This window comes from Prunus avium, chromosome 5 (genome assembly GCF_965620075.1).
Source record: "Prunus avium chromosome 5, drPruAviu1.hap1.1, whole genome shotgun sequence".
Classification (NCBI taxonomy): domain Eukaryota; kingdom Viridiplantae; phylum Streptophyta; class Magnoliopsida; order Rosales; family Rosaceae; genus Prunus; species Prunus avium.
Window position 1 is genome coordinate 24,164,389 of NC_142288.1, and position 19,719 is coordinate 24,184,107.

General features: G+C 38.8%; 3 protein-coding genes across 4 annotated transcripts; 2 read left to right on the forward strand and 1 right to left on the reverse strand.

The window, feature by feature from the left end:
- The first annotated feature begins 682 nt into the window (after positions 1–682).
- On the forward strand, positions 683–4,316 carry LOC110758905 (alcohol dehydrogenase-like 4). Its single transcript, XM_021960874.2, has 10 exons — positions 683–934; positions 1,051–1,187; positions 1,286–1,335; positions 1,466–1,794; positions 2,354–2,436; positions 2,912–2,987; positions 3,109–3,170; positions 3,381–3,476; positions 3,583–3,744; positions 3,937–4,316. Exons 1-10 carry the CDS (start codon positions 853–855, stop codon positions 4,045–4,047), a joined length of 1,188 nt encoding a protein of 395 aa, XP_021816566.1. The 5' UTR covers positions 683–852; the 3' UTR covers positions 4,048–4,316.
- A 304-nt stretch (positions 4,317–4,620) lies between these two features.
- On the reverse strand, positions 4,621–8,849 carry LOC110758904 (polyadenylate-binding protein-interacting protein 12-like). Its single transcript, XM_088253398.1, has 10 exons — positions 7,832–8,849; positions 7,490–7,591; positions 7,364–7,408; positions 7,208–7,280; positions 6,974–7,086; positions 6,798–6,857; positions 6,661–6,708; positions 6,476–6,544; positions 5,164–5,225; positions 4,621–5,031 (listed from the first exon to the last, which is right to left on the reverse strand). The coding sequence occupies exons 1-10, from the start codon at positions 8,405–8,407 to the stop codon at positions 4,974–4,976; spliced, it is 1,206 nt and encodes a 401-aa protein (XP_088109524.1). The 5' UTR covers positions 8,408–8,849; the 3' UTR covers positions 4,621–4,973.
- A 1,953-nt stretch (positions 8,850–10,802) lies between these two features.
- On the forward strand, positions 10,803–16,729 carry LOC110758903 (RING/FYVE/PHD zinc finger superfamily protein). 2 transcript variants are annotated; one of them, XM_021960872.2, is made up of 8 exons: positions 10,807–12,075; positions 12,261–12,607; positions 13,120–14,208; positions 14,308–14,466; positions 14,929–15,262; positions 15,345–15,415; positions 15,531–15,653; positions 15,969–16,729. In XM_021960872.2, exons 1-8 carry the CDS (start codon positions 11,190–11,192, stop codon positions 16,323–16,325), a joined length of 3,366 nt encoding a protein of 1,121 aa, XP_021816564.1. In that variant the 5' UTR covers positions 10,807–11,189; the 3' UTR covers positions 16,326–16,729. The 2 variants fall into 2 exon arrangements, with proteins under 2 accessions (XP_088109523.1, XP_021816564.1); XM_088253397.1 differs by lacking the exons at positions 15,531–15,653; positions 15,969–16,729 and having other exon boundaries at positions 10,803–12,075; positions 15,331–15,413.
- The last annotated feature ends 2,990 nt before the right edge of the window (positions 16,730–19,719 follow it).

The window sequence follows — 19,719 nt, forward strand, 5'->3', positions numbered from 1 at the left end:
TGGCAATACATATAAGCACATAATTAATTTTATATATTGTGGAGCAAGGCTTGAAATGCATGTAAAATCATTTTTTATCTTTTAAAATTACGTCTCTAATGAATGAATCGTTTTGATTTGCCGTCCTTTGGCATTTTGTGCATCTCAAGCACGCAAACGTTCCGCTGACTAATTGAAATATGGACAAATCTTTACAAACTGAAGCTTTCACAATATTTATCAAGAAATATATTTTGTTTAGTTTATAGATTTTTCTCAGTCAATGTCAATATCATGTTAAATTAGACAGCCAAAGTGTTCATTGGGTGCCCTCTGCGCTTACCGAGTCAGTAGTAATCCCAGCTAGCAAGCCATCTCCAGAGAGCAAGTCCATAGTAAAGGTTTTTTTTTTTGTTACAAGCCATAGTTTAAATTACAGAGAAAATAAATTTCTCACACGTATATACAACTAAGGTGTCATGGAAGTTCGAATTTGAAATCTCTTACCTGCAAGTCAAGTCCATAATAAAGTATTAGTATATGTTATCTATTTGTATATGTACGTTCTGATATTTCTTTTTCTTTTTCTTTTTCCTTACACTTAATACAAAGTCAATGGCAGATTAGTAGACCATATCCTCTCCTATTTACATATATGTCATTCCTGATTCATATATATAATGACATCCAACTTTGATGTCCCCATATTTGAAATCTACTTTTCCAAATCTTGAGATTGCTTTCTCTTGCTTCTTTCTGTCTTTATAAGGGAAAATCCAGATAGCTCTAACTATATATATATATAAGAACTTAGAATACTTGCATCACAGCAAGCTTTTACTTGTGCACATTTGCTAAAACTAAGACAAAAAGATGGCCAATCACCAAAATTCTGCCAATGGTTGGTCCAAACCAAGTGATCAAAGAACAACCGGAAAGGTCATCACTTGCAAAGGTATATGAGGTTCAGTAGTGTTTACATGAAATATTTTTTTTCTCATTGTTTGTATATTTACTTGATCAAACACTAACTTACATATGTTGGTTGATGGACGGTGGTGATTTGTGAAGCTGCTGTTGTATGGGGGCCAGGGCAACCTTTTGTGATGGAACAAGTTCAAGTCGACCCACCACAGAAATTGGAGGTCCGAATCAAGATCCTCTTCACCTCAATCTGTCATACTGATCTTAGTGCTTGGCAAGGAGAGGTATGTATATCTATGCCCCTGAATATATTTCTATTGGAAAATTTTCAGCCTATCTTTTGTCATCTTATTCTCGAAACTTTTCTTGTTACTTGTTATAGAATGAAGCTCAACGAGCCTTTCCTCGAATTCTAGGCCATGAAGCTTCTGGGTAAGTCATATTTGACACCAATCTACAGTACCTGATACATTGAGGTTATCGACAAAATATCAACAAAATATCAATCAAACATTTACCGTTTTAAGATTCGACCCTAAAATCTTGTTTCGGTTGTTGATAGAATTGTTGAGAGTGTGGGTGAAGGTGTCAAGGACATGAAAGAAGGGGACCATGTGGTTCCAATCTTCAATGGAGAGTGTGGAGACTGCAAATGTTGCAAGTCTGAGAAAACCAATATTTGCCACAACTTTGGGGTGAACCCATTTAAGAAGGTGATGAACAACGATGGGAAAAGTAGGTTTTCAACCAAAGATGGAAAACCCATTTACCATTTTCTCAACACATCAACTTTCAGTGAGTACACAGTCCTTGAATCTGCTTGTGTTGTCAAGATTGATCCTGAGGCTCCTCTCAAGAAGATGACCTTGCTCAGTTGTGGTGTTTCAACTGGTAAGTCATGCATTAATTGTGCATTAATTAATTTTATAATAAATAATAATAATATCAACTTGTGCCTTTGCCCTTAAGCGTACGTTATAATTTATTCTTATGTATTCTCAAATTTGGACCCACTTGGTCCAAATTTTATAGTCCATATCTGACTCTTTTTTTGTCTTGTTGCAAAAGACCACATGGAAGTTAGCAGCAACAGAATCCACAATATCAGGGAGAGTCTATTCAAAACTTCTGGAATGGATTATGTATTGTAAAAATAAATTATCAACATGAACAATTAATTCTTTATCTCCAGTATGTAAGAATTGCTGATGTGGAAGAACCCTAATTAACTAACAAAGATATTGTGACTTAACTGTATTACAGTATTAACGATAGTCTAGAGTAATGTTCTTTCGTTCGTATCGTGATATCAAATTCGTAGATGACTGTTTGACGAGATAACATTCTAAAGAGTACTGATGTTTATTCAATGTTATACTTTAGAATATTGATGTTTATTCAATGTTATACAGAATTATAATGTATGCGTTTGGTCATGTGATATATGTAGGAGTTGGTGCTGCATGGAACATTGCCAATGTGCAAGCTACCTCGACTGTCGCCATCTTCGGCTTAGGCGCCGTGGGACTTGCTGTGAGTTTCTTTAGTTTTTTTTCCCTTCGGTTGAGTTGCTCACAGGTTTTCTGGCTTCTTTTTTCTTTTTTAATTGATGGTTTTCTGTGAGTTTCATCTCTCTTTTCTTTTTTCTGTTTTTTTTTTTTTGCCTTTTTGGTCAATTACTCACCAGCTATGTATGTATGCATGCACCTTATTACTAAAATATATTGACTTTTTGTATGTTTTTTTCCGTATATTATATGAAAAAGAGAGACATGTTTGACTGTGGAGAGTATTTGTCTTCAATCTTTATATCCAAATGATCTCATCTAATAATTCATTTAAAAAAACGAGTATTATTAACTTGGAACTTGAAGGATTTTGCTTTGTTTATATCAATATTATATTTTCAACAAAAAATTAGTTGCACCTGTCAATATAATTGCTCAAGTGGGGCTGCTTCTTTATTATATCAAATTGCTCAACTAATTGCATGTTGCAATTGGGTCAGGCTGCTGAAGGCGCAAGAGCCAGAGGAGCATCTAGAATAATAGGCGTTGACATTAACCCCAATAAATTCATCAAAGGTGCTTAATTCAACCCTGGCCGTCTAATTTGTTGTAATTAATTTGTGTCATGAAGTCAGCGCATAATTTGTACTTGATTTGGACCTCTGGCTTGGCTTAGCAAATCTTTCGTATAATACAGGTCAAGCAATGGGAGTGACAGATTTCATAAATCCAAGTGAACCCGGAAAGCCCTTGCATGAGGTCAGTGGGCCGTTACATATATTATTAACGGTGTATTTAGGGAGCTGTTATTAGCACTTCAAAAAAATTGTACATGAAAGTAATTCAGATGATCTTTTAGAGTGTCAATAACTCTTCTCTGTATTTTTGATATCTTATTGAAAATTCTGTTTCAATTACAAAATCATGATCTCTTTGAAAGGAAAAATTCATTGGCCCAAATGGTTGCAGAGGATCAGAGAAATAACAGATGGTGGAGTGGACTATAGCTTTGAGTGTATAGGGAACTTGGATGTTCTGAGAGAGGCCTTTCTGTCCACACATGAGGTAGCTTACTTATTATTCTATATGATTTATTTGTGTGTATATTCCTTTTTAATTTCAATGAAATTTTGGGTGAGAAGATATATGATTTTCTGTTTTGTAATTGCAGGGGTGGGGGTTTACTGTGGTTTTGGGAATTCATCCAACCCCAAAAATGCTCCCTCTCCATCCAATGGAGTTGTTTCATGGTCGAGGAATTATTGGATCTGTGTTTGGAGGCTTCAAAGGGAAGTCCCAACTCCCTCATTTTGCCCAAGAATGCATGCATGGGGTTAGTTAAATTCCCACATATTTATATTAATCGTCGTGATATAAGATGTTTATGTTGTTAAATTGTTACGCATATCCGAACTTATTATCTAAATTTACTATCGGACAATATAAGTATGACAACTTAAGTCGGGCGAGAGACAACATTACCCTTCTTTTCCAATTCTGAAAGTTTTATTCATGTGCCTTTCAGGTTGTGGATTTGGATAAGTTCATAACGCACGAGCTTCCCTTTGAGAAGATAAACGATGCATTTCAGTTGCTCATTGAAGGCAAGTCGCTGAGATGCGTTTTACAGCTCTGAGCTTTTCATGCAACTTGCAAGCTGGACATGGATGGCCAGAGGCCTCTGTTTCACGGACTGTGCTTTGCTTGCAGTTGGATTTTGGAGCATGCCATCTAATTCAGTCAAAGTAGGCCTTGAGTTGACACAAAAGTTTTCTTGCCTTGTGATGTATTAAACAGTTGTATTGTGATTGGCTTGTAATGCATTACTATTTAATTAAGGGTAATTCTATTCTATTAAAAATACCCAAACTTTAGGGCTTAGCCAAGTTGGCTAAAACGGACGAACTCCCCACTTTGCACCCAAGTTTGAATCCTCCTTCCCATAATTTAGATTCAATTAAAGTAAAATATCACTTGTATCCAAAACAGAAAAACAAACCCCCAAACTTTTCACATCTACAATTAAAAAGAGTTCATTTTGCTCAAAACATGTACAACTTCCAAGAAAATCGTTACAATTTAAATCAACTTTCAAAGGGCCACAACAAAAATATGCATGCTCACAAGCCCAAATATGCAATGCAAGTATGCACGCAAGACATGGAGAGTAAAAGATTAAGTATGAGCAACATCTAAGCAAAACCACCCATTAACCAAAAGGACGATTTCCATTAACTTACAGAAGGCTGTTAAAAGGGTCTTTAATATACGTCAGAAACTACTTTGCAGCGTTTAGTCTTAAGAGAAAGACCAAACCAAAACGAACAATAATACATGGAATTCATCTTTTAAGCCTCAAGGTTTTTGTCCAACTCTATATTCCAGAACATCATAATAAACTCTAAAAAGAGATCAAAAGATCCAAGGCTATGAAGGCCGAGGACAAGTATAGATAAAAGCAGAACGACCAGAGGCACGGAGAACATCTTTACATAAGTTGTATGTGTATTTAAATATATTTCCAACCGGAACCGTAAATCAGTCTGGGATGCCAAAGATGACTCAATGTATGGGAAGGCGAGGAGAGCGTGGACGAACAGGTGTCTTTGATGGACTTACCCTGCTTATACAAGACACCAGATATATTAATAAACCAAAATCAGACTTATCTAGGAATTATATAATTCGAAAGGTTGGGAGAAGAAAAAGAAAGGGAATCAGTATTCCATTCATAGGATAGATGCAATCTAACCTGATTGGCAATGATCCCAAAACCACACCACTACAGTTGAGAGCAGCAATTGCACTTTCAGCCTGCAGGATGGAAATACATTACAATTACATTTTTATGAATTGCAGCAATGACTGTGGACGTCTATTTTTTATGAGCAGATATCAAGTATAACCCAACTCGTTTCGCAATCCAACTTCAGGAGGACTCAAGTTTGACACTTCATCATTATAGTATGTTCTACAATGCACAAGACATTATATTTCTGGGAAAAAGAAACATAACTAAAATGATAGGACCTTAAGAGGCTTGCCTCCAAAACATAGGTACTGCAAATAACAAATCTATGGGCCGGAGAGGAATGTAAGAACCAATAACAACTTCGCTTTTCAATATTGTATAAACTATGGCAAAAAAGGAAAATGTAAACAAGAATAGAAAAGATAGATATACTTATCAAAAACCAAAATGGGGACTTAGGAAACGGAGGGGAATAGGACAGAACCACACTTAATAAGTGATCCTCTTAGAAACAAAGACATAAGCACAAGAGAAGATCCACGAGAGATGGTCTTGACAACCACCACTCAGGCAACGATTATTCTATTGAATTTTACATTTTCTGGCAGTTTACCACTTGACTCTCTGATTTCAAATCTGACCTATTCCATGTGAATCAAGATCTACTAAATTCTCTAAACCACTAGAAAGCCCAACCAGTGGAATTCAACATATATTAGAAGGTTGCAGTTGCAAGGTTTTCGAATTCAAAATCTCCCGCATAGAATGATAAAAGTTTGTTGGTTTATCACTGTTCCTAGGTTCTTAGGATGTGACTCAACTATAGTTTTACAATCTACCACTAACAATGAATGAAGCATTCACTTGGCCTTTACAAAAGTAAAGACCTAAACTTCTCCTATCCGATCACTGCATGACAGAAAGAATAGAGAGGAACGAACTTCAAAGGCTTAACACAGATTTTCAAAGAACCTTCTTCCCCCTATCCAAATCCCAAAAGCCCCCTTCCTGCTAATCATCCATCTCCACCCTTTTAAAATGAACTGCTTCTTAAATAGCAAATCCATCGCAGCAGTGAGACACATTAGTCACATGACTCAAGTGAAATTAAAGAGACTTTTTAAAAGGTTGAATACCAATCTGCCATACTGTGTTATCACAAAGAGCATTTGGTAAAACTAGAATGCTCAAGTATTCTTACATGATCCTCATATCTACCTCGCTTGTTTCTATTGGTCTAAAAATTAAACCAGATAGCAATACTAAGAAAATAAAAATACAGCATGCAAAGCATAGAGGAATAAGCAACTACCATCACAAACTCAACAAAGGCAATGCGAGTAGAGTGGTGATAGTCCCCTAGTAGCCTCAGACGATAAACCTGCATCAGAAGAGATGACTTCATAAATACTCCAATACATTGGCAGTAATAAGAACTATTAGCGAGGTTACCTAAAAAATGAAACATAAATTCAAACTTTCTATGAAATCACAAACCTCTCCACAGACAGATTCAAAAAAGAGTTTGACATCAGCTTGAGCAACCTGCACAAATCAACCCAAATAACAACCATAAAAATTTTACAAATCGCAACTTGGGCCACATTGGTAACAAAACCCTTCAAGAAAGATACCTTTTTGTCAATATTTGTACAATAGATAGTTCGTGCACACATCTCACGTTCATCTTCAGTCTGAAACCAAAGATCCAAGGAATAAACAAGTTACTATGCAAGAAAATACTGATTCCAAAAGGCGAAAACTATCTCCAGTTCAGAATCCGCAACTGTCACAAAAGAGGTTGACTCACCCGAGGCAAGAATGTAGGGTTAACAGGTGCAATAGCTGTCTTAGAGGGCAACACCCTAACAGGGTAGAATCCAAGCATTGTCCCAGCCAGACTCAAAGCAGCTCGTGCACCATCTGCATAACGAAAAACCACCAACCAAAAATCAATCAGTAACAATCACAGATCATGACCACAGAAAAATAACTATTCAAGCTTATGCAGCCACATAATCTCAGGATATGTCATCCACATTACCTTCGTCAGTGAACTCTATAAAGGCAAAACGGAGAACAGAATTAGGGTCACCGCAAATTCGGCAGTCAACAACCTTCAGACATGGAAAAGGGCGATTGTTCAAAACCAGAATTTAAGTACAGCCAATCACAGAGCTCTTCAAAAGAAGACTATTACCTGCCCACAAGTAACAAAGAGAGCTGCAAGCTGTTCCTCAGTGACCTATGTCCCAAAGAGGCCGCAGCATTAGTTTCACATAGATCAAAATGCTAATCACAACGAAAGAAAATGCTATCTCTATACCTGTTGATCAATGTCAGAAACATAAACAGTCCTTCGAATTCTATCTTCTCGCTGCGCTAGACTTGTCCTGCTGTTGATTCTCCGTTTCCCTTGATTGTTTCTCTGATTTTAAAAAAAAAAAGACCAATCATCAATGAAACCATAAACCTGAGCCATTTTGTGGCATAATACTTAACCAAAAGTTTATACAACCTAATAAACAAACAAACAAACAAACAAACGAACAAGATACAAATTTTCCAAATCATTTTTCTCAGGAATCAACCAAACAATCAAAAGGAAATGAACCCATAAAGCTAAAGTCTTAAAAACGAAAGAGAAAAAAGAAAAAGATGTATATACCCGTCGACCAGCACCAAAGCCATTAACTTGTCCATTTCTGTTGCCATTTTGCATCATTAGTGCCATGTTAACAAAGCCAGCATTAAGTCCATGACCGTTAGCAAGTGAAGGAGGCACAAACTCCTCAGCCATGGGGTTGAGCTTAGAGAACAGCTCCCTCAGCTCCCTCATGTCCCTGTCCACGTCGTGATGATCCCCATTACTCATCTGAAAATCCCCGCCGTTGGATCGCTGCTGCTGATGCTGATGATGATGATTCACCTGCTGCCCCCCGATCTTCGCCACGTGATCGAAGGTCCCCAGCTGACCCACCTTCTGGTTGCTGCCGTTGTTGTTGCTGCTGATGCCGTTGATATTGCCGTTGCCGTTGGGGGGCGGCGTAACCATCACATACAGGCTCTGATCGAGACGGTGTCGTAAAGGGGCGGCGTTGTGCTTGGACTGATCCTGATCGTTGGATGCAGCAGCCGCAGCCGCAGCTCCGCCATCCTGCGATGCAGCCTCCGGGTTCCGATTAGCCGAAGCCGACCCAACGCTCTTCCCCAGCTCCACCCCTGCATTCTCAACCACTGCCATAGCTTTCTCTCTCTCCTCCTCCTCTCTCTACCCTTTTTTCTTCTTGGGTTTTTTACAACAAGTCTTTAAAAATGAATTCTTTGATCGGTGGATCAACAGCGAGACAAAGCCTAAGAACAATCGCGCCTCGAGATCACTACGGAGAAAACGAAAAGAAAGGTTTTTTAAACCACAAAATTAAAAATGAAAAATAAATCGAAATTGGGTTCTCAGTTCTTCTCTCAGCGTTTTTTTTTTGGGGTTTTTGTTTTTTTCTGTGTTATTGGTTTTTAGGAGTGAGAGAAGAGTCGAGAGAGAGTGTGTGTGTGTGATGAAGAAAGCTGTGTGCTTTTGTGTCAAGAGATCGGCTTCTCACTTAAAACTATGACATCTTCGTCCTAAAAATGGCGATTGTTCTTCAACTCAGATTCTGCCCTCTCTCTCTCTCTCTAATCTCCAAATGTACCGTGTCTCTCAAAGCCCATTTCACCATGCACATCCATCCATCCATCCATCCATGCATACATACATATGCCGTAGGTTCTATGTGGACACGTGGCGAGATGTGACTGGAGCATCAGGAGGAAGGGCAGGCGATTGATAGTGTTGAATCATTAATTGGAGGCCTTTCTTTTTTGACTTTTACTCTCTCTTTGCTCCTCCGTACTATTTGGATTTTATACAGTATCGGGAGCGCGCTAACAGTATCAACCTGTACCCGTCGGTCTAGGGGTGTTTCCGTCATTTCGCCTCCCACGCATGGTAAAAGTTGAACAAAAAAGCAGTACTCTAAACTACTCTAAAGGAGATTGAACTCCGATAATATTCTATTTTAAGAGGATCGAACTTAAGTATAAGGAGGTCGACACATTATTTTAACCAACCGACATAACTTATATTTACATATTTGCCCTTACATGTGTTATTTGATTTCAGGAATAATTTTTACAATATAATATTTGGTCGTTTATTTCTTAATTTTTTTAGTGGTTCATTTAATTTACCTTGTGGTGAAAAAAGAAAGGACCTTTGGCTGATAATGTGAAGCAGTATCTTTACTGCTTAACATAAGAATATGCTCCCTTGAGATGAGTATTGGAACGTTGTACATCCATCACATTCTTCTTTTTTTTGTTTAATATTATATTTTTTACTTTGTTTTTGTCCATTTTTGTAGTTGGCAAATTGTCCATTTCATGCATGACATGGGGAAAGAACAATATAATTCAAAACAAGGGTTTTAAGGAAAGATTAAATTTTGTGGCACATCAAATGATGGGTTTGGATTTGTAGCAATATGAAAAGATGGTCCTAGTTGGAAAGTATCATCACTCGCTTGATAGTAACTCAATAACTGAAATTAAACGGTGGGTTTGGTGAGTGAGAAATAAGTATCCGTGATCAAATATGACATTAAAACATTGCAATGTTATGGGGCAAATGTATGGGAAAACATTATGTACGACAATCAGTACACTTTTGATTTGGATTTCTCTTTAATGGCTTATTAATTTGAATACGATACTTTTTAAAATGACATTTAGGGCTACTTTTTTGTAATGAGTATACCGTAAAATAATCAAGAGATCCTTAAATGAGTTACTTATTGAACATGTGATTGTATTTGACGACATCTTTAGATGAAATTGTTAATAATACGAGCAGATCGACCAATTTTACATAATTTAGTGCATAAATTTAATGAAAAAAAAAGTGAAGAAGTAAATTAACATATCATGAGATATGCACCACATTGAATTCGCGTTGAACAATGAGATAAAACTAAACAGATTTGAGTCTCTCTCATAACCCAAATTTTCTGTTGACCGGAATGAATTTAAACGTTTGAAAGTAAACATCAAGTACGTGCAATCACTTACAAACTCTACATATCAAATAAGGTTGGGCAGAAATAATTTCATTATGTATTTATCTTTTTTTTCTCATTCCCCTATTTTAGCGTATGAAAAGGAGACGTCTACTTTCTACCATTTTATACGACCAAAAAAAAAAAAAAAAACTTTCTACCATTTTATTCTGTTGTATTTCATAATATGCTTTACAATTTGTAATGCTGCGTTGTCTTTACGCTAGCTCACATCACATGTGTCATGTCACAATAAAAACATAAAAAAATAAAAAATAAAAATAAAAATAAAAGTTTGGACTTTGCAGAGGTCTGTGGAAAATATAAAAAAAAAGGTCCATTGGACCATAAATTGATCCAAAATTCAAAGCCCAATGAGCCTCTAAAGTAGACTCAATCAATCCTATTCTCACTAAACGCTGTCGTTTCGAGTTTCCAACTGAACGCCCTGATGAATCACGGCCCGGCTCGTCTTTTGACGAGAAGCGATATTTTGGAGCCGAGCCGCGGTAACGAGTCAAAGCTGGACGGACGCCAACACCAATTCACAAAACTCAGAAAAAAAATAAAGAAAAAATAAAACTGGCTCTATCTTTTTCAGTTCCGCTTAATCGTTCTTGAGAAGAAACCATTTTCGTCCCTGCGGATAAAGATCCATTCGTTCAAGCTCTTCGCCCAAGCAAAGAGAAGCCATAGCTTTCCGGATTCCAGGTACTCAAATTTTCAAACACCAATCTTTCGATGCTTGGGAGCTGTATTCTGGGGAATTATAGAAATTCGTAGTCTTGTTAGAGATTTTGAAAACAATGCATCCAGACTGAGAATGATGTGAATTGGGATTTCTTAGGCTTAGGTTTAGGTTTAGGTTTAGGGGTTGTTTGCTTGATTGCGAGGAGACTAGGGTTTTTTGGTTTTAGGAGATAGGAGCTTGGAATTATGAAGGGTCGATCGCACCGCCTTCAGAATTCGGACCCTCCGGACGACTGGGTTAACGGGTCGTGGACCGTGGACTGCCTGTGCGGTGTGAATTTCGACGATGGCGAAGAGATGGTCAATTGCGACGAGTGTGGCGTTTGGGTGCACACCAGGTGCTCTAGGTACGTGAAGGGAGATGATAATTTCGTTTGTGATAAATGCAAGACTAGGAACAATAGGAATGAGAGCGAGGAAACTGAGGTTGCGCAGTTGTTGGTGGAGCTTCCTACTAAGACTGTCAGAATGGAGAGTTCTTATGCCCATCCGCCGAATGTGCCTACTCGCCGCCCTTTTAGGCTTTGGACTGATATACCGATGGAGGAGAGGGTACATGTTCAGGGAATTCCGGGTGGGGACCCTGCTATATTTGGTGGATTATCGTCGGTTTTTACTCCCGAGTTGTGGAAGTCTACTGGGTATGTGCCCAAGAAGTTCAATTTTCAGTATAGGGAATTCCCTTGTTGGGATGATAAGAAGGAGGATGATGCTAGATTTGACGAAGACAATGAGAACCCTGTTAATAAAGGTGCTGGTGTTCTGTTCTCTTTGTTGGCAAACCCAGTGGCTGCTTTGGTGGGGATGAGGGGCCGAGAAGAGGATGGAGGGTATGACAAGAATGTGTCTTTGAAAGAAACGAAAAGGTGGGATAATGAGGTTGATGATCTTAGATGTGGTCAGAGTGGTGTGAAGAAGGAGAGAAGCTTACTTCGGCCTGTTGTATTCCATTCCGGCAAGCGAAAAAAGGACGATTTGGGGACATCCAAAGATCGGAGTAGCAAGAAGAAAGCTAGAGCTGCTGATAAAGAAGCTGATGCAAAGAAAAGAACCACACAATCGTCCAAATCAGGTGATTTGCTGTGCTTTAGATGCTTTAAATGCTTTCTGTGTTTGCTTTTCTTTATGTGATGGAACATATCAGTTTTTGATTTTGATAACTTACAAATGGTAAGAAATATAGCAGTGGGTGAAATCTTGCAGTGGTAGACATGCTCCTGTTAACTCCTACTTTTGTGTTTTAATTTTTATTACTAGTGTTTACACCCCCGAGTGATGCAAAACAATTGGAATTTTCTGAGGACAGAGGTCCGAAGACTTCCAAGGCTGACATTCAGAGTATGAAGAATAAGAAGTTGAGTGACTCTGTGGTCAGAGAACCTGCAGCACCTGCAGCAAACTCTTCTGTTGAAAAGAACTCTTCGGAAGCTGTAATTTCAGACATTTCTAAACATAAGCTTTCATTTGGTGATGGACTGAAGGATGACAAGGTTGGCCAGCAAGTTCCTGCACTGCAGGGGAATATCACCCTTACCAAACCTGATGATGCTGTCACGCCATTGTTAGAGAACAATGACGATGCAACTGATAATGTAAACCCAGAGGTATGCTTTACTGATACTCACCTTTAGCTGGTTACTTAGTGTTTATTTTGTATTTTGTAGTTTTCAAAACACATTGCTTCATTAGCCCCTTGATTTCAACATTTATCCCCTTAATGGCACCATCACTGCAATTTCCACTGTCTCCTCCATTTGGTACACTATGAATAATTGAATTATTCACAATTTATTTTGAAAGGTTGTAACCATGTTTTGACTCTGTGAAGTTAAATAAGAAACAAAGTCTTGGCATATTTTTTCGTTTCCCTAAAATTTGATGCCCAGCATGTAGTAGGCCTATAACTAACTTGACAATTTGAAGAGGTAAAAAACGATAGACAAAAGCATCAGCTTCCACTCTCTATGCAAGTAATGGATTTATGCATTTAAGGACTACTGGATTTGGCACTATTTAATGCTCGTTCATTGGACTGCAAATCTGGTGCTTTATGTGTGTTTTGAGATTTGAGAGTTCAACTATTTTGTGGAAATGACAAATCTTGTAATTAAAATAGGGAGATAGCACGGCAGATGATAATTTGGATGTGAAACCTCCCATTGAAGATGCTGCTGCACCAGAAATTAAGAATCAGGTTCAATATCCTACTGGTGGCGTGTCTATAGAGCATTGTTCCAAAGTGAAAACAGAAGAACATGATGACAATTCTAGGAGCCCTTTGAATGCTCAGTCTTCTCCTCATGCTGATGCACAGGATCTTGTCGTATCTTCGGATCACATGTCTGAAAGTTCGAAGATTAATGATGTGACAGTAAACGGCCCATTGTCCAGTGACCACAAGGTGCTACGTGCTGACAGAAATTCAGAAGCAGCTAGTGAGTCTCATACAGACAAGGGTGTTGAATTATCTGTTGATTCTTGCCAGCTTAAACGAGAATGGGAAGGTTCTGAGGATTCAACGACTCTGCAAAAAAGTTCTTCAGATGCCAACCATGGTTTGGTGTTTGCCGAAGAGCTTTCAAAACCCGGTGGGACTATCTTAAACTCTCCAGCAGTACCCAGTCAGTGTAAAACAGTAGTAGCATGTGCTGGAAAATCTTCCACCGTTTCATCTACCATTGCAATCTCCAAATCATCCACTTCTGATAACTTAAAATCTGGTGATGCTCAGAATCCTAATCCAATCCCCAAGCAACGAGTAATGTCTGAAAGTAATGTTAGCATTAAAAAGGATCGTGCTTCATGTGAGGATATGGATGAAGACAGGGACAATATGTCAAGGAAAACAGTGAAAGAGCAATTAAGATCCCCTACTAATTCTGCTCTGAAAACCTCACACTCAAGCCGGAATCATGATTCCATTTCCAAGTGGACCACATCAGATTCAAAAGATTCAGTGCTTCACTCATCTTCCAAAACATCATCAACTGGAAATACTGCAGTTCCTTCAGGCCCTAGTGAGCCTGCTGGATCTCTGCCAAGCCAGAAGGTTTTACATGCTCATAATAAGTGTTCAGCTTCAAGCGCATTGCAAAGAGGTGAAAAGTTTAACCAGACAACTTCATCTAAGACTAATCAGAGTCACACCACGTCTGCTTGTCCACCTGCACCATCAAGTTTGCAGGCAAAACTAAGTGACGAAGAAGTGAGAAAAAAAGTTTCATTGCTTTATATTGTTATCTTTCATTGCTGGTAGTAGGTTTCCTCTGATAAGATGTTATATATTTTATGGGGATTTTGGCAGCTTGCATTACTTTTACATCAACAACTCAACAGTTCTCCGAGAGTGCCTCGTGTACCACGTGTTCGCAATGCATCTAGCTTACCTCAGTTGGCTTCTCCAAGTGCAACAAGCACGTTAATGAAGCGCACATCTGGTTCTGGAGGAAAGGATCAGAATTCGGTAAGCTGTCATATTTTATATTATCTTTGGAAAAAAAATATGATTTGATTTTACCTATTCTTTTAATGAAAAAAATATGTCTAAATTTATGCAGATTCCAATATGAACTGTTAAAACTGGTTGTTTTTGTTACTAAGAAACTCATTCCTACATAAAATAATAATATAAAAAAGGGAGTTTCACTAAAACACCCAAAATGGGGGCTGAAATTATAAAAAAACCCAACACCCAAAACACTTTATAAACACACCCAAAACCCATCATTACACACACTCAAAACCCATTTATAAACACACCCAAAAAATATACAATTGTTGATTTTGGGTGTGTTTCTATGTTTAAATAGTGTTTGGGTTTTTTTTTATAAATACATGTCTAGTATTGGGTTTATTTATAAATTTGTATATAAAAAATACTCTGAGTCAGGGTTCTGCTAACTAATCCCATTGATACAATCTATAGGTGTCTAGAAGAAAAGTCAGGGATAAAGATGGGTTCCGAAGTTCCCGTGAACATGATGATGAAGCTAAAAGGATTGACAGGGTACCAACTTCTTCAGATCAAAGAAGACAAGATGCAGCATGTACATCGGATGTTGCTGCTAAGAGGGAGGACAATTTATCTTCAACGGTGGTACATTCCAGCAAGAGGAACATCTCCACTGCCACTGCAAACAGTGGACCATCTTCATCTACTGAGGCTAGTGATCGTAATGTGTCATCTGTGCGCAGTTCCCCAAGGAATGCCTCTGATGATGATACAGGCGCAGTTGGTCCTGTTCATCGTACTTTGCCAGGTAGCTGTAATCTTTCTTTACGGTTTCCTATTTCTACTTAGAGTTTTATTCATTGTTTGCTCATCCAGTTCTCCCTATCTAGGCTTGATAAATGAGATTATGAGTAAAGGCAGGCGCATGACATATGAGGAGCTTTGTAATGCCGTGCTGCCGGTATGATTGGTTTCAATTGAATGCTTGCTGTTTTATGTGTAATTGTTGTCTCCCATAATGGGTGTAGAATAATAAGCTTCTTTGTTTGTTTTTCTTCTTTTTTGTTTCTTTGCAGCACTGGCATAACCTGAGAAAGCATAATGGAGAGCGCTATGCATACACAAGTCCTTCACAGGCTGTTCTTGATTGCCTTCGGAATCGACATGAATGGGCTCGGCTAGTCGATCGTGGTCCCAAGGTATCCTCATGAAATCATTTCAAACAGTTGGTTGACATTCTCTGTGTGCATTTGTGTTCATTGAATCAGATATGCTTGGTTGCATGCTTTACTAACTTAATGGGAAATTAGGAGCAAAGAATCAGGGCTGACATTTGTATCTTTTTGGTAGTTGAAAGGTTCTTTTAGATTGTGGCTTGGTGATTTTGTTCCCATTTGCTTCAACATGATAAGTAGGACTATGTAGTTTCTCATGCTATGTTTTTAGGACTTAGATTTGTGGGTGTGCTTGTGCTGCCTTTATATATTTCTGACCTCAAAATTGTTCCGTGGCAGACAAATTCAAGTAGGAAGAAGCGAAAACTTGATGCTGAAGACTCGGAGGATAATGAATATGGCAGGGGTAAAAATCCAAAGGAGTCAGAAGGCAAAAGCATTGAAACACAGAGAGAGGATTTTCCAAAGGGCAAGAGAAAAGCCCGAAAACGCAGGAGACTAGCTCTTCAAGGAAGAGGAATAAAGGATGTCAGGGAGAAACGGAAGGCAGATCTGCACAGTGATGATGATATTGGACCATCATTTTCTAATTCCACTGAAGGAAGCATGTCCAGTGAGGATGATATTCAGGGAGGTGGGGCATGTCCAGCAGGAAGCGAAGCCTCTACTGGTTCGGATGAGACGGGGGCAATGTGATTGTTGATTTTCAGTGTTTGGTCGGATATTGAGGATTCTGGAATAGGCTCTCACAAAGTGGTCATGAAGTCTCTTGGTGAGCTGCCCCTTCTTCCATTTAAGGGTTCTTGCAAGATTGGATCTGTAGGACTACAGCTGCCATACGATTTGGAAGGCTTTTTGCACTGAAGTCCCAGATGCGATTTCATGTCAGATCAGAAAAATGTAATACTAGTGTACATATGAATTGTATAATTTTTGTGACAATGGGTTAGGAATTCCTTGTTTATTGAAGCGTAGGTTCAATTTGATTCTGTAAAATGTTAGGCAGGCTGCAGCTCCCCGGTAACCAAACCTAACCTTTTGTGAATTCATCATCTTGATTTGCGAGCAAATGGGAAAGGTCAGATTTTCTTTTGCATTTATCAATGGTCTTTACTTCACAGTTGTAATGCAGACAAAGGATATAAACCTGAGAAAATACCCTAATCAGAATTGTTTGACCGCTCTCTATGATGCTTCTATTTTTCTTGGCATTTCCCTTCCACTAACTTCTTAGAGGCTTTTTTCCTCCTTAACCTGGACATATAATTATTTTTTTTAACATGATTTCACCATCCCACAGTTATCTACACCACCATCAAAATACTTGTATCTTATAACCCAAAAGCCAACAACAGAAGAACTAGTATATTAGGGAATCCTCATCAATCTGATCAAGAAAAACCCGTTGTGATTAAGGAGCACTAGTAAATGATTGGACTCAAAACTTGAATCAACTTAAATTAAATTCTTATTTACAAGTATCTAGGAAAGCTTTAAAATTAAGAGCTAATAATAATACACGTTTTTTGTGTGTGCATATTTGATATGTATCATTCATTGATCATTTCACACACTACTGAAAAAATACTACAAGTAAAAATTAAATAAATAATATTGAAAGATTATATACATAAGGGCCGATTTTTCAATTCGATTTTCTTATGTGAATGCAATTATGTGCATCAAAGAATTGCTCCACGTGACCATACTTGTCACATCCCAGGATCGGCTCCGCCGTAGCACGATATTGTCCGCTTTGGGCCCCCCTCTCTGCTCTCACGGTTTTGTTTTGGGGAGCTCACGACAACTTCCCAGTGGGTCACCCATCCTGGGATTGCTCTGGCCCCCAACTCGCTTAACTTCGGAGTTCCCATGACTCTGAAGCCAGTGAGCTCCCAAAAGGCCTCGTGCTAGATGGATGCGGGCATGTACATATAAGGCACATCACCCCCCTTTCCGTTGGTCGATGTGGGATTTTACAATCCACCCCCTTAAGGGCCCAATGTCCTCGTCGGCACGCTCGCACCACACGGCAAAGTGGCTTTGATACCAAATTATCACATCCTAGGATCGGCTCCGCCGTAGCACGATATTGTCCGCTTTGGGCCCCCCTCTCTGCCCTCACGATTTTGTTTTTGGGAGCTCACGACAACTTCCCAGTGGATCACCCATCTTGGGATTGCTCTGGCCCCCAACTCGCTTAACTTTGGAGTTCTCATGACTCCGAAGCCAGTGAGCTCCCAAAAGGCCTCGTGCTAGATGGATGCGGGCATGTACATACAAGGCACATCACCTCCCTCTCCGTTGATCGATGTGGGATCTTACAATACTACCATCGTATTCTATAATAACTCCTCGTATAGCCCTCCATTTATGAATTTTAAATCCTTTCATAAGCCTAGCCATATAGATTTGCATTCACTAACGAACCCATGACTCCGAAGCCAGTGAGCTCCCAAAAAGCCTCGTGCTAGATGGATGCGGGCATGTACATATAAGGCACATCACCTCCCTCTCCGTTGATCGATGTGAGATCTTACAATACTACCGTCGTATTCTATAATAACTCCTCGTATAACTCTCCATTTATGAATTTTAAATCCTTTCATAAGCCTAGCCATATAGATTTGCATTCACTAATGAACCCCTTCTTTCTCCTTTGTCATCTATTTTAGAATGTAAGTTGTTTTAATTGAAAAGAAACATTTATTTTAGCAATTATGTAATGTAGTAACATTTATTTTAGAATGTTTCTATTACTACCATTCAAAAAAGAAAAATTATATTAAAATAAATAAATAAAAATTAAAACTTAAAAAAAAAACTCTCACCCTTTCACTCCTCCCAGCCACCCCACCCCAACTTCTCGTTCCCCACCTCATCATCATCAGTCATCACCACTCACACACTCACCGGCGCTGTCATTCTCAATCTGCCATAAGCGAAGAAATACTCTCCTCAGCAACCACACACCTCGTGCTGGCCCACATGCTTATGCATAGCCTCGTGCTGCTGGCTCACAGGCTTATAAGTAGGTTTTCCACATGGAGCCACATCAGCAGAAAAAATAGGCCCCACATCAGCCACTTAAGCATGTTTCCCCTCTAATTGACTTAGAATTAGAAGCAGCATCGGGCTCAAGAACATAGTTTGTTCTCATGTCTTTGTTGATTTGCTAATGCAAGCATTAGGCAGGTTAATTTTTGGTGTGCTTATTTATTTTTTTACCATGTGTGGATAATTAAGGTTCCAACAACTTACTCTGTTTCAGGCTTCTTTACGAGAAGCTGTGCACACTTGAGGAATCTGCGAGCTAAAAAGTCCTTGTATTGGACTTTTTACTTTTTTCAGGAGGACCTTCAGATGAGTCAGTTTTGGTGATTATTTTGATTTATCTGTAGTGAGTGTGAGTCCATTGATCTATGCTTTTCTCTGAAGATTCTTCTTGAGGAGCAAGTTGCCTTAAGCAGGGAAGTGCCTTAAGCAGCCCAACATCAGCAGATACAGATGATAAATGTTATCTTTTTAAATAGTTCTAATGAAAAAAGGAGATAGGGGAGGATTGCAGCTTGTTTTATGAATAGTTCCATCCAGTGTTTGTGTCACGCTTGTCCCACGTGGATAGTCTTGAACACTGATTGCTTTGCTCCTTTTTTCCCCCTAAATTTCTAACATATGTCGTTGCAGGGTGAGCTTGCTCTTGCCTTTGGTGAGTTGTTGAGGAAATTGTGGTTCTCAGGTTAGGAAGAACAAACGATTGCACCACGTTCGTTCAAGGGCAAACTTGCTCGATTTGCTCCTCAGTTTAGCCAGAAAGACTTACTTTTAACCGGGATAATCATAGCAATGTTTTGCTATCCCGTCCAATAACACAATGACACGTGGAAAAGTCATCTCACGTGTCATTGCGTCATTAGCCGAGATAGCAAAAAGTGCTATTCCCGTTGCATGAAAGTCCTCCTCCAGTTTAGCGGCTATGATTCTCAAGTTAGTACTGTAACTGTACCTTTCTTAAATGTCTTCTCTATCTTTAGTACATATGCTACATTATGCTATTCTCTCTCTAGACTCTACTGCCAAGCCATATGTG